This window comes from Danio rerio, chromosome 2, assembly GCF_052040795.2.
Source record: "Danio rerio strain M-AB ecotype USA chromosome 2, GRCz13ab, whole genome shotgun sequence".
Classification (NCBI taxonomy): domain Eukaryota; kingdom Metazoa; phylum Chordata; class Actinopteri; order Cypriniformes; family Danionidae; genus Danio; species Danio rerio.
In genome coordinates, this window is record NC_141022.1 from 28656507 (window position 1) to 28671320 (window position 14814).

The 14814-nt window shown below is 36.7% G+C and overlaps 1 protein-coding gene across 2 annotated transcripts; it reads right to left on the reverse strand.

Annotated features, from left to right (window-relative positions):
• Positions 1 to 4847: 4847 nt before the first annotated feature.
• Positions 4848 to 10980, reverse strand: slc35g2a (solute carrier family 35 member G2a). 2 transcript variants are annotated; one of them, NM_001328571.1, is given in 2 exon segments: positions 4848 to 7042; positions 10755 to 10970. In NM_001328571.1, a coding segment is annotated over 1 exon segment (1248 nt). In that variant the 5' UTR covers positions 7013 to 7042; positions 10755 to 10970; the 3' UTR covers positions 4848 to 5764.
• Positions 10981 to 14814: the final 3834 nt, after the last annotated feature.

Consider the following 14814-nt stretch of genomic DNA (forward strand, 5'->3'; position numbering starts at 1 on the left):
AAGTCTTTGTGTATCATAAGCCACAGTATCCTGGGTAATGTCAGCATACCACCAAGTAGGACAAATCACACCCAACAGGAGTAACTATGGACACAAGAGGAAGCTGTCTGAAAGGGAAGTCCAGATTCTAACCTGGATTGTATCCTAAAAACATAAAACTACAGCTGTCCAACAAACTGCAGAATTAAATGTGAACTTCAACTCTTCTGTCTCCATCCAAACTGTTCATTGGGAGCTCCACAGGGTCACTATTCATGTCTGGGCTGCTATAGCCAAACCTTTGGTCATTTGTGCCAATGCCAATCATCGCAGCAACAATCCTCAATGTGAAACTGTTACGATTTCTTGATGTTAGACTAGGGACTGTAAGTAACATTTATATTGTGACAATTTTGTGTAATATGGGAGAAAAAGAACCATGCATCAACCAAAATACTGTTAAAAAAGAATAATTTATCATACAAAAATCAAAGATAAACAGAAAATAGTAATAACTCAGAAGAATAATATAGGTAACGACAAATAACCACAAAAGGTAAATTATAAACAATTTATAACAACAAAACAATCCCAAACCAACAAACCCTGCAGGGGAAAGAGGACAAAAGTGGCGCTAAAAGAAAAGAAAATAACAAAACTAAAACAATCAAACAAACTCAATATAACTCTTTTATCTAACTGAAAACAGAATCATCAAAAGCACGCCTTAATCTACCTACTCTAAACTTAACCAGACTGAAAAATACAAAGCCAGTGCTCACTCCTAAACCTGGTGTGTCTATACACAGGTTCGCTGGGTGATGTAGGTATGTACGTCATGTGACATCTACCTCTCCAAATCCCCTGGGAAAACAAAGAATATCAGCAAATAATCTCAAATTATATATATTGAAATATATTGCTCATGATGGGTCCACTCTTTCCGCTATTGTTTTCAGCTTAGTCCCTTTATTAATCTGGGGTTGCCACAGCGGAATGAACCGTCAACTTATCCAGCATATGTTTTACGCAGCGGATATCCTTCCAGCTGCAACCCATCTCAAGGAAACATCCTTACATACTCATTCACACACGTACACTTTGGACAATTTAGCCTACCCAATTCACCTGTACCGCATGTCTTTGGACTGTGGGGGAAACCGGAGCACCCGGAGGAATTCCAAATGAACGCAGGGAGAACATGCAGACTCCACACAGAAACGCCAACTGACACAGCCACGGCTCGAACCAGTGACCTTCTTGCTGTGAGGTGGCAGCACTACCTACTGTGCTACTGTGACGTCAACAATTAAATAATAAAATAAAAACATATTTATTGTCCTAATGTTCCTTTTATGATATAACAATAATTGATTTCGTATATTTTTCATTTTGTATAATTCTATTTTCTCATTATAATCTCAACTTTTATTGTCATAATAATTGACTTAGTGTGACATTATTTTAATTAGTATATCACAATTATGACTTTTATCTTATTAAATCTACTTCTTTGTCAAAATGCTGCCTTGTATTTTATAATGGACTGTCATGTTTCAACTTTTTATCTCCTTATTATGACCAGTTAAAATTCAAGTGTGATCATTTGAACCTTTAATTTAGTCGTTTTGTCTTTTATCTAAAAATTTTTAATTGTCATAAAGCTACATAAAATGACTAAATGTGTCATAACTGCAATTGGTTATTGTGTAAATATGACTTCATGAAAAACGTTTTATCTCATAAGTTTTGCTACTTAATTGCTACTTAACATGGGTAAATGTGGTCTACATTTTGACACTTTACTTATCTATGTCATCTATGAATGTTGACAGTGTATCTAAACTTTTTAGCTCATGTTTTTGTGCATAAAGTTTGATAAAGTCTGATATATAAATATTATATTGTCAAAGGAAGAAGTTTCTGAATGATCAGCTATCAGTGAAAAAATTAAATAAATAAAATTTAAAAAACAAACAAATAGGAACTTCCAATGGATGTGGTAGGCCAAGTTTAAATCGAACAAAGTGTGCTCTGACTCAAACATTGAGGCTTTGTTCCTCAACACAGAGCTTCTGCTTTTACTGCCGTCTTACACATGGAGAGAGTGGGTGATGTTCATGATGTGGCTTTAAGGGACAAAACAGAGCAGAATGAGCTCAGGACCGTGAGAGTTTGCGGATATTATAAGCTGTAAAGCCAAAAGTGCCGGTATGAGACATGTGTCATGAGAACTCTCACTTCAGGATTACACATCCTGTTTCATTTCTCCTGTCGTCTGCGGATCATAAAGCTGTAGACTCAGATTATATTCAGGAGTCCCACAGATCATCCTCCACATCTGGAGACAAAATAAAAATGAATAAAATAAAATGTCTGTAAAGGAGACTTTATAGTACCTTCAGCACTGCCTGTACTATGTACATAAATGCTGGATTATTGTAATGTAATGTTTGGTTTGTTCATATTTGTAATGTAATTTGTATTTATATAGCGCATTTATTGTGTATGGCCGTACACCCAAAACGCTTCACAATCATGAGGGGGGTCTCTCCTCACCACCATCAGTGTGCAGCATCCACTTGGAAGATGCAACGACTGCCACAGGACAATGGCGCCAGTGCGCTCACCACACACTAGCTATTGGTGGAGTGGAGAGACAGTGATAGAGCCATTTCGGTGGAAGGGGATGATTGGGAGGCCATGATCGTAAGGGCCAATAGAGGGACTTTGGCCAGGACACCAGGGTTACACCCCTGCTCTTTCACGTGAAGTGCCAAAGGATTTTTAATGACCACAGAGAGTCAGGACCTCGGTTTAACATCTCATCCGAAAGACAGCACCCACTGACAGTGTAGTGTCCCCTTCACTTTTACTGGGGCATTAGGACTCACACAGACCACAGGTTGAGCGCCCTCTGCTGGCCTCACTAACACCACTTCCAACAGCAACCTAGTGTTCCCTAGTGGTCTCCCATCCAGGTACTGACCAGGCTCAGCCCTGCTTAGCTTCAGTGAGTAACCGGTCTTGGACTGCAGGGTGACATGGCTGTGGCTGTTTGACACAAGCATTTCGAGTGGATCTGTATTTTAATTTATTCATTCATTTTCTTTTCGGCTTAGTCCCTTTATTAATCTGGGGTCGCCACAGCGGAATGAACCGCCAACTTATCCAGCATATGTTTTACGCGGCGGATGCCCTTTCAGCTGCAACCCAGCACTGGGAAAGTAATTTAATTTAATTTAATTTAATTTAATTTAATTTAATTTAATTTAATTTAATTTAATTTAATTTAATTTAATTTAATTTAATTTAATTTAATTTAATTTAATTTAATTTAATTACAATAAAACATAGTTTGCTTAGAAAAATAAGCAAACAAAAATAAAATAAAATAAAATAAAATAAAATAAAATAAAATAAAACTAAACAAAATTGGACTAAATTAAATACACTTTAACAATCAAATCAAATATAATACATATTTGTGGCACATAGGATCACCCCTCAAAATAAGGTGCATCTTACACGTCACTGTCTGTACCATCTCTTTATTGTACATTTTAAATTATTTAATATTATTAAATGTATTTTTAATGTTTTTATGCATTGCATGCAACAGTACAGACAGAGGTAATTATTATTCCTTATCTAAGTTCAAGAAATCACAATATGTTGGGCAACTCAGCAAACAAACCTTTAAAAGAACCAAAAGTCCACCTGTGAGTGATATTGTGAGAGCCACATCTGCATCTTATGAGGCCTGTGAGCAGTCAGAGAAGTAAACTCCAGCACACTGCTATTCTTTGAAGAAGCAGCCACACTGGTTTTCACAGGTCATTGTGCCTGATGCAGACTTGTTTATTTCTCAAGGGAGGCAATAAATGTTTGCACGTGATGTTATGTGATGAAATTTAGGCCTGGTTGGAGGCCTTCAATTGTGTGTGCTGAGATGATGTCGTACAGACCATAGATTAATGATAACATACTGTGCTGGTTAAAATAATCCATTCATTTTACTTCAGCTTAGTCCCTTTATTCATCAGGAGTTGCCACAGCAGAATGAACCGCCAACTTATGCAGCATTTGTTTTAAACAGCGGATACCCTCAAGCTGCAACCCAGTTTTAAGGAAACATCCATATACACTCATTCACACACATTCATTCATTCATTCATTCATTCATTCATTCATTCATTCATTCATATTGTTTTCGGCTTGGTCCCTTTATTAATCTGGGGTCGCCACAGCGGAATGAACCGCCAAATTATCCAGCATGTGTTTACGCAACGGATGCCCGTTCCAGCGAGAAGGGTCTGCTGCAGACTTGGTGCAGTGCAATCTGAGCTGCATCCAATGCTTTTTAATGCGCTCACCAAACCCCACCCCTAACCCTACCCGTCACAATGACGTCACTCACTCCATTGAGTGCATTGCATTACTGTGTGATGCAGTCTCAGCTTGCATCATAAAGGCTGCATCCAGATACTATTGGTTCCAGCAGCAAACCAACTCTGGGAAACATCCATACACACTCATTCACACTCATACACTGGTATGGACTGTGGGGGAAACCGGAGCACCCGGAGGAAACCCATGCGAACACGTGCAGAACATGCAAACGCCAAACAGAAACTCTAACTGGCCCAGCAGCGACTCAAACCAGCGATTTTCTTGCTGTGAGGCGACAGTACTAACCACTAAACCACCAGTGGTATTTTCTCATAATATGTATATATATATTATATATGAATATATTAAAATATAAATTATACGTTTATTCCAGATTTAATGTAATCCTTTGGTCCTTTTCTACCCCCTTGTGGATACTGAGGAGATTTCAAATAAACGTTAAATGAATAGCACAATTTAAAATTAATACATGACTTTATTAATACATGCTGTTATTAAAAGAAAAAACACATTTTTATAATCTCTGTAGTTTTCAAAAGACACAAAAGGGACATTCTCAGGCTTTAGAAAACTTAATTAATTCCTTTTTCAAAAAAAAGTTGTAGTTGACATGATCATTTTGTGAAAAATCTATGTTTTGCATGGCTCAAACATTGCCTTTTCTGTAGACTGAAAACTTATATTTTTACCAGGCATATCTGTGTAATGCTACACACTCTGTCAAAACAATTGAAAACGTTAAACTTTGACTTTAACCTCAAATATGACATATATAGCCCTTTGCAAAAACATCTTCTGAATACAAGTAATTTTTTTATTTCCAAATTAAATTCTGAAAAGCATTACTCCATGATACCATGAGCTATTCAATTTTCCTTATTAAAATGGAAATCATGAGATCATATACCAACAGAAAAGCTCTGGCAGACAACAGTGTGAATCGCTGTTGCCAAAACAGATTTGATTCACTCAGTCAAACGAGTCTGTTGCCAAATACACTCCTGAGGATCACATAACCACTAACCACCAACAGGGGGCGCGCTTGACCAAGTGAGTTTGGAAAATGTGTATATTCATGAAACTCTCATGTTGTCATTGCAGAGACATTTATTTGGATGTACATCACCAAACATAACCTAGCCAAAACAAAACAATTCATAATAGGCGATGAGTATCAATATCCTCTTTGTGATTTCACATAATACAGCAGTCAAAGACAATGTCACAATGGCACTTCAGCAATAGACACAAACTTTACACATCTTTTTCTCAGACATTCACAGTAACCTCAATCACAGGTGAGTAGCATCAATTCAAAGCCATAAAAATAATAATCAAACAAATAAATAAAACAACTTTGATTAATAAGGAATCACTTTATAGGCGAATCAAGGATCTCTTCATACTCTTGTCTTTTGCTCTTGCCTACCCAATAAAGCTTTACGGCCGTCAGAACGACAACACTGATGATGATGATGAGGCCCCCGATGATGTCATAGACTGAGGGGACCATGTGGAGCACAATGAGCTGCAGAAGCATGGCCACAACAATCTCCATATGCTGAACGGTGCTCACCAGAGCCGGATGAAACTTGTTAAGGGCATAATAAACACCCAGGAACGCCACAGTGGAGCAGACGCAGATGCCGATCAGATACCCCCAAGTCTCCCCATCCAGAGGAATGATGGGCTCCTGGAGAACGAACATAGTGGATACCCCCCACACCGTCCCGGTCCAGCCGAAGGTGAAAAGAGCCGTCCACATGCTCACCCTTTCTTTTATGGCACGGTAGATGATCATGGACATGGCCGCCATTAAGCCTGCCATCACTGTCATGGTGTAACCGAAAGCTTCCTTCCAGAAACTCAGAGATCTGTGTTCGCCTACGATGTTGGGAATCATGACCAAGCAGAGGCCGAAGACGCTACTGACCACCGTCACCACATCGGTCATTCCTAGTCGTTCATCGATGAGTAGAAATGCCAGGATGGCACTGAAGACTGTTGTGGTTGCCCTCCACATGATGGTGCCATTGCTTGGTGGGACGATGGCGAAGGATGTATACGCACATGTGATGGAGATGACATTGCAAACACCGTAGAAGAAAAGACGCAGTCTGTAGCCTTGGGGTCCAAAGGGCGGCTCCTGGTAGTAAAACACCACCCCGATGGACAACACCTGGATGACGGAGCGGATGAAGAGGAGCTCCAGTGAGGGCACTCGAGAGCGGTCGGCAGCCAGTCGTGTGATTAAAGCCACACACCCATGTGCCAGAGCTGCCCCAAACAGAGCGGCCCACGTCATTCGTGAGGCGAACACTGAGGCCTCACCGAAGCTCTGCAGCTGACCTCCGACCCCTTTTTCTTTTTGGTCACCAGGCGGTTTGGACCGACTGTCAAGAGCACTGAAAAAAGTCCTTCCTGATTTGCTGTCGGTGAGGTGTTTTTTGTCTGAGGTCCCCTCGATGAAGGAGCCAAAGTCTTCGAAAGATGGCGCATCATCATAGCCCTCGTCTCCAGGCTGAGGGAAGTGAGTGGCGTATTTGACCGTCACTGTGTTCGGATGGATTTTGACTCTTTTCTTAGGGCCAAGGAGATGCTTTGAAGGTGAATCATCCATTTTCTTACGATACCAGATGTTACTTAGCTACTGAAAAAGAGAGAAAGAAAACATGATGAATTGTGCAAATTAACTGATGATCAAGATGTAAAATACTTTCTCAAGGCTTCAAAGTTTGTTTTGGGGGTTTGCCTCAATTACTTTGTAATAGGTTTACATGTGAACAAAAAAATTCATTCATTCAATTTCCTTCATCTTAGTCCCTTATTTGTCAGGGGTCGCCTCAGCAGAATGAACCAACAACTATTCTGGCATATATTTTACCCAGCTGATGCCCGTCCTGGGCGACGCGGTGGTGCAGTGGGTAGCACAATCACCTCACAGCACGAATGTTGCTGGTTTGAACCTCGGCTGGGTTAGTTGGCATTTCTGTCTGGAGTTTGCATGTTCTCCTAGTGTTTGCGTGGGTTTCCTCCGGGTGCTCCGGTTTCCCCCACAAGTCCAAAGACATGTGGTATAGGTGAATTGGGTATGCTAAAATTGACCATAGTATATGTGTGTGAATGAGTGTGTATAGATGTTTCCCAGAGATGGGTTCAGCTGGAAGGGTCATTTCCCAGATTGACAAAGGGACTAAGCCGTAAAGAAAATTAATGAATAAATTAATGCCCGTCCTTCCGCAACCCAGTACAGGGAAACACTCATACACTCTTGCATTCACACACGCAATTATACACTGTGGGCAAATAGGTTCATCTAATTCATGTAGTTTATTCTTATTCATGTCTTTGGACTGAGGGGGATACTGGAGCATCTGGAGGAATCCCAGACAACATGCAAACACAGAAATGCCAACTGGTCCAGATAGGACTTGAACCAGCAACCTTCTTGCTGTTAGGCAACAGTGCTAACAAGCCACTGAGCCACCAATCCCCAAAACACTTTTATTTTTTCAAAATAAACATTTCACATTAGTTTTATTCCCTCAGAAATAAAAGAGATGTCACTGGGGTAGTATTTTTTCAAAAGGTACACATTGTACTATAAGGGTTTTAAAACCTTAACGTGACAAACAAAGATACATATTAGTACCTAAACATTACAATAGTAAACATTTTATGTACCTTTAAGGCACCAATATGGACCCTGTAAGTACAAACATGTACTTTTTAAAAAGGAACTGCCCCAGTGACAGCTCTCTAATCTTTATTTCTGAGATACTCAGATTGATTGCTTCAAAGATTTGATCCAAGCAGGTTGTTTGTGCAAGGAGCTCATTAAAGTCGTTGCATTACATTTGTAAAGTTAAGTGCTATCAAATAAATTTTATAAAACATAAAACAAAATATAAAAGTGCTATCATTTAAATACATATTCAAGTCACTAAATTTTAGTGAGGCTTTAGAATATAATTTACAGTCAACTCAAAACACATTTGCCCAGTGTGAGTATCATTGTTACACTGATACAGTGTAATCCTCTAGCAATCAAGCTATACATATCCTGACTTTTATTATACATTAAACGGTACAATGCATACTTTCTTTATGTGGCCCTGGCTTTATTTTAGTAAACACTTCACATTTTAGTAAACACTCCAATGGGTCCCTTTTCAGGTAAGTTACAAGTAAAGTAACACTGTAAAGGTTTTTGGAAAAGCTGCACTAAATGAATGTTTAGTTTTGAAAATGAATGCTTCTTTTTGTAATGATGTAAAAATAAATCTTTGAGGGCAGGTCAAAGGAGACGCTGTTTGCAGACAATGAAGACGCTATAAAAACTCGCTACTGATCTGTTACTAACCTGGAATTTCTAACTTAATTTCGCAGTTCAGAGTCTTATTTGTTTTAGGGTAAAATAGCACAGATCTTTCAAAGTTGTAGACTTTTAACATTCTCAAAAAGCATGAAAGGAATATTTAACAAAAAGAGTAAGTGCATTTTCAGTCAACATGTACAGTACAACTTTTTTATTCTATGCACAGCTCTTTTCACAGAGACTTTCTAAAGCAAAGTTAGGAATATGTGTCAAGTATTTTTGGATGTGGATCAGTGATCATTAATTACACTGATTTTTCCATAGCTTAAAACCCAAGGCAAGGCAAACTCTTTCTTTAAATAACTTATATTAGTTCAATTGTAAGAATAATGTCAATTTTTTCATACTCAAAAAAAATAGTCCTCATGTCTGATTTTGATTGCAGCTTTTTCTTGACAATTCAGTACTATATTACATAACAGTACTGTTTTATATTTAACTTCTTTTCTTTCATAAATGTCAGGCTGCACTAAGTTATTTTTTTAAATAATTGTAAACTAGGGGAGCACAGGGCACAAAGTAATGCAGGGTAAACTGTAACACTGAGTTTTAAGGTATTTGCTCAGGGTTAACCATGGGATGCTTCTGAGGTTTTCACCACAGTGTCGGCAGACATCTTTCTGCGATTTATTGAACATGTCTGGCAAAATTTTGTATGGGAAACACAAGAGAAAACATTTTTGCAGAATAAAAGTATTTTTTAATATAGTCAATATTTTTTAAATAAATAAAAAAATCTGTGAAAGTAGGTATGTAAATCTTAAAAGATGAAACCATTTTGAAAGATGTAAAAACACTCAGTGACTGCAAGCGTTTTGAGGAAAACACAACACAGTGGGGTTAGTTAAGCCACACACTGTTAAACACCAATTAAATAAGTTGTTTTTTAAATTTGATTGTAATGTTGAAAACTTTTTATATGATAAAATATTTCAATATAAAAAAAATTTTAATAGAAAATATTTTTTATTAGAAAAATATTTTTTCTACTATTACTGCAAATAAATATATTGTATGATAATTTATAATAATGCAAAGAAATCCAAACGTGCTTATCCAAAAGTTAAATAAATAAATAAATAAATAAATAAATAAATAAATAAATAAATAAATAAATAAATAAACATGCTGTGCTATGTAGAATAAAAAAATAAATTAAGCTAGTATACTGAGGAAATATAGCTACGATTTAAAGTAAACTGAATTGAAATTAATTGTGTAAAATCTGACATGTAGCATCTGACATAAGCATGTGTTACAACTAACCCTCTGACTGTTACAACTTGCCCCGCAGGTGGGGTAAATATTAGCCTAACATTGGCACTTTTGGCCATACTGCACAGAAACTATAGGTCCAGCTGCCATACTTTCCGTGCTTATTTGTAGGAGACGCTTGTGTGTTGTTGGTAAAAAAAATATGGTTTGTCTAACCCCATCACTTTGTTCATGATTTGGCCAAAACCAAAAATAGTTTTGTGCCCCTCTATCCCCTACCCTTTTGCTTTCCTCAGTACAAATGCAGCTTTATGTTTCATAATTGCTTTAAGCAGATTTTTGCACGTTTTTGTCTACTAAATAAAACTGTTTTAGGCCTAATTAAAGTATATATTAAATAACCTGTATTTTTCCTTCAATCTAAACTGTGACAACCTGAATCCCCTAAAAGCTATTTTGGGGACACGGTCAATAATGACGTTGGTTTCGATGATGTCACATGACGCAAAAGCAGCGGGTGAAGCTGTCGTTTGTGAGTGACATTTAGCAGACAGGAACCGATTTCACGATACGGACTTTATGAATGGAGCAGAAGGCGCGCGCGGTGTCTACTATCCAGCGTTGGTTGTGCGCAAGCGCCTCCTCTTAGTCATCCATGCCAATTTACCTTTAACATCCAACATTTGCAATGAAGCAACGTGCTCACCAATAAACAGATTTCTATTCAAACCCCTCTGCCTAACGAGAAAGAAAAACGACGAAATCTCACCTGTCCAGCCAGATGCCTCACACGCCAATCAAGGTCCTCGAATAAACGTGTTAAATCCAGCGATCATTGCTGTGTTTTTGAGGTAATAGTCTTCCCATGTCTTTTAGTATGGAAATATGGCTTATGATTGTCTTAATGACTAACAGCAGGGCACCTTCGTCTCCAGTGAGCTCGCCGTAGTATCCTTTCTCGCAGGATGCTCTTCTTCAGAGATCTCCGTCAAGCTGCACGCATGCACTGTGAGGATGAGGAACGTTTGGTCCAAGCGTGCGTCATCATTCAGGAGGAGCGTGTCATTGACGCAGTACAACTTCACCTAACTACATCTAAACCACTCCGTCACTCTCGAATGAATGAAATTAATTCTCGAACAGAAATTAATACGTAGATATAAAGGAACCATTTGTCATTTGAGTAAAAGCGTGGCTTGCAAAAGGTAAAAATGTGAGCACTGTTGAAGTAAAACATTACAAGTAATGCGAGTTACGTTATCTGCTTTCTTAACCAAAATATCGCATTATTTTTTAATTTACAAAAAAAGTTTTTTTTTCCTAAAAAGTTCTCTTTTAATTAGTATTAATATTAAATATAATAATAATAATAATAATAATAATAATAATAATAATAATTTGTGAGAAATATATGTGAGTGGGCTTGACAATCCACATGTAGGACACACTCTTCTTGTCTTAATGCACCAGATATTTTGTTAGAAATACTCATATGCTTTACATGTTTGTTTCAATAACTACAATTTTCATTCACATCACTTCATTTTTGCATGTTTAAATACACTAACAGCAGCTACACTAATTATTTTCTTTATTCTCTATTTCCACTTGGGGATACTCATCTCGAGGCCTCTAGAGATTGTGCAGCGCTATTGATGTAATCCAAGACCTGTGAAGAAATGATGCCAAGGTTTCCACAATCTTGGAGCAGGCTATATTCTGAGTTGATGCTGTGGTGGTCATGAAGGAGCGGAGAGCTTGAAACTGATTCCTGAAAGACACATTGACAGATGAGTCTTCGCATTGATCCCATGTGCCAGGCCAACGCAATCTCACCACCATTCGTAACTTTTGATTTAGTGGCTAATTCGTATGAATTCGTACGATCTAATTCGTACAGTTAAGTACGATTTGCTCATCACCCAATGACGGTTGGGGTTAGGGGTGGGGTTAGGTGCCACGCCTCCTTTTTAAAATTTTATGTTTTTGTACGACTGAACTCGTACGAATTCGTATGAATTAGTCACTAAACTGACAAAACGTAAAATACTTACGTTTTCATGTGAGATTAGGCTGGCCAGGCTGATTACCCACCAGTGACCTACACACACCTGCAGCTTCTCTACAATGGATGTCCAGAGTTCTTCAGCCTCCGGCACCTAAACTGCAGCTTTGCACAAGTATTTGGCCAGAGGACAAATGGTCATGCCCAACTGAGCCTGGTTTCTCTTAAGGTTTTTTCCTTCACTTTCAATCAGTGATGTTTTGTTCCTCATCACTATCGCCAGTGGCTTGCTTGGTTTGGGATTTGTGGAGCTGCACATCAATGGATTTGCTCTTCAGTGTTCAGTGTTCAGTTTGCTCCACACTGAACTGAACTAAACAAAACTCTGAAAACTCTTACGCAACTTTGACACAATCTACATTATAAAAGTGCTACAGAAATAAACAAACTGAATTGAAATATTCAGCTCCACAAAGAATGTTTAAACTGTACAGCTTAGTAAAAATAGCCTATATTTTAAAATAAATACAAAAACATTGGTGAATGCATCTTTATTAGGTTAATATGATCTTCCAAAGACATGGACGGAGAGGACCACTTAAAAAAGTATTTATTACATCAATCCAATAGTGGAAGAAAATTGGCCGATATTGTGACCTTTTCATAAGTATTTAAAACTCTCAGAAACGACAACCAAAAAAAAAGAGTCTATATTGGAAGGCAGAGTGATCAGGAAAATCTCACTTTTGTTAATGCTGAGATAAAAGCCAGAGAATTTGCGAAACTCTTTTATTAATGAGACAGTTTGAGGTATTGAGGTGATTGGGCTTGACACATATAGCATGTTGTCGAGAGAAATAGATTAATTCGTACTGCATGTGTTTTGAAAACCTTAAATATGAATTGCTGAAGAGTTTTTTTCTTTCTCAATGCAATCTGTTCTTTATGCAATCCAGAAAAGCATGACAGTTAAACAGATGGGAATTTACATTTCCTTCAGCCGGAGATTTATTCACTTCACAATTCGGTTTTAATGTACTGTAAAATACCTGTTTCTTTACAAATAAGCAGCAATCCCAGCCCAGATTAAAGCATTTTTAGCATTCTAATCACGTTTTGTTACTTTTTCAAATATGTAATGCAAGATTGTAATAAAGTAACTCTCCCTAAGACTAAATGTAACATACATTTATGCATTCACTGGCAGTACATTCAAGATTTCTTCAGGCAACATTTTCTTAATCTCTACATTTTTATAAACTTGTGTGAACTGAAGCTTTAAGGTTTGATGTGTTTGGTTTAGAGATGCTCTTCTGCAGACCTTGATTGTAATGAGTATTTTTTGGGGGTTATTGTGTTGTGATGCCTTCTTCTTATCCTTTTCTGACTTCTAGCATCAACATGGCTTTTTCACCCACAAAACTGCCACTTAGATATGTTCTCTTTTTTACTGACTATACAGTACAATGAGTTACAGTTCAGAAATACAGCAAAAGCTAATTAAATTATTATAATAAAATAAATATTGTAATGACTAGTTGTTGGATTTTTCAGTATTTGACCTAAATTTGGGCTGAAACAGTGGGCAGCTTTTTTCTCATTTTTCAATAAAATGTATATTAAATACCTGTTAAAAATGAACATATACTGGATTTATTTAAGCTATCTTTTTGATATGGTTTAGGATATTTGTATATAAAATTGTATATTTGTATACTAGAAAAGGTCTGAAAAAATAAAAAACAAACTTTTTAAAGTTTAAATATAAATGTTTGTATTAAGAGCTTTTTTTCAGCAAATGACAATCAGTTCAGAATAACAAATGTTGTCACTTGTTGTTATTAAAAATCAGGGTTACTCCATCAAATATTTATTTTTTTAATATTTAATGATTAGTATTGAGTTTTCTAAAAATGTATATAAAACAATGACATAATAATATAAAGCGACAACATTGCATCTTTTTGTAGTTTTATTTTAAAAATACTCTAAATGTCAAAGCGTTCTTTTTTTAATTCAGTAAAAATGCCATCAGTGGTTTACAGAATAAAACAACAATGCTATTTTACTTAAATTACTATGAATTAATCCAGGGAAAGTGAGAAATAAATGTCTATAGCTGTATTGAGTGACAGCCTCAGTCCCATTTCCTTTAATTATGCAGAATTAAAAGGAAGTAAAGGTGTCTTCCACATCTTTCACATTCTAACATTTATCTTATTCTTTTGTGTTATATTCATGAAACAAACCACTTTGGATCAACATCAAGGTGATCGTCTTAAAGGCCATAAAACACATTTGATGTTAATTTTATATATATATATATATATATATATATATACACATATACATATATACATATATATACATATATACATATATATATATATATATATATATATATATATATATATATATATATATATATATATATATATATATATATATATATATATAAACACTGCCCTTTTCATCCTTATAAAACATGCTCCTAATGTGTTATTCATAATTCATGATAAGATCTGACTCCTGTGACTTGTGTTACAATAATGAGGGGAGATCTCAGCATGTTTTGACCTCCCATCAGCTGGAATATTATGAGGCACAGCTGTAACCTGATGTTTTAAAATAAAACGTTCATAACCAGATTTTATATTCCAATAATAATATTACCCTGTGTGCATTTTGTGTGTTTAAAAAAAAGTCTAATGGAAGTCTAATAGACGCCTACGGCTTGGCTAAAACAATGCTAAATTTGCCTTATCTCATCTGTGAAAAATAGACTTTAATAAGAATAGCACAAAACTAGACTATTCAGCAAATA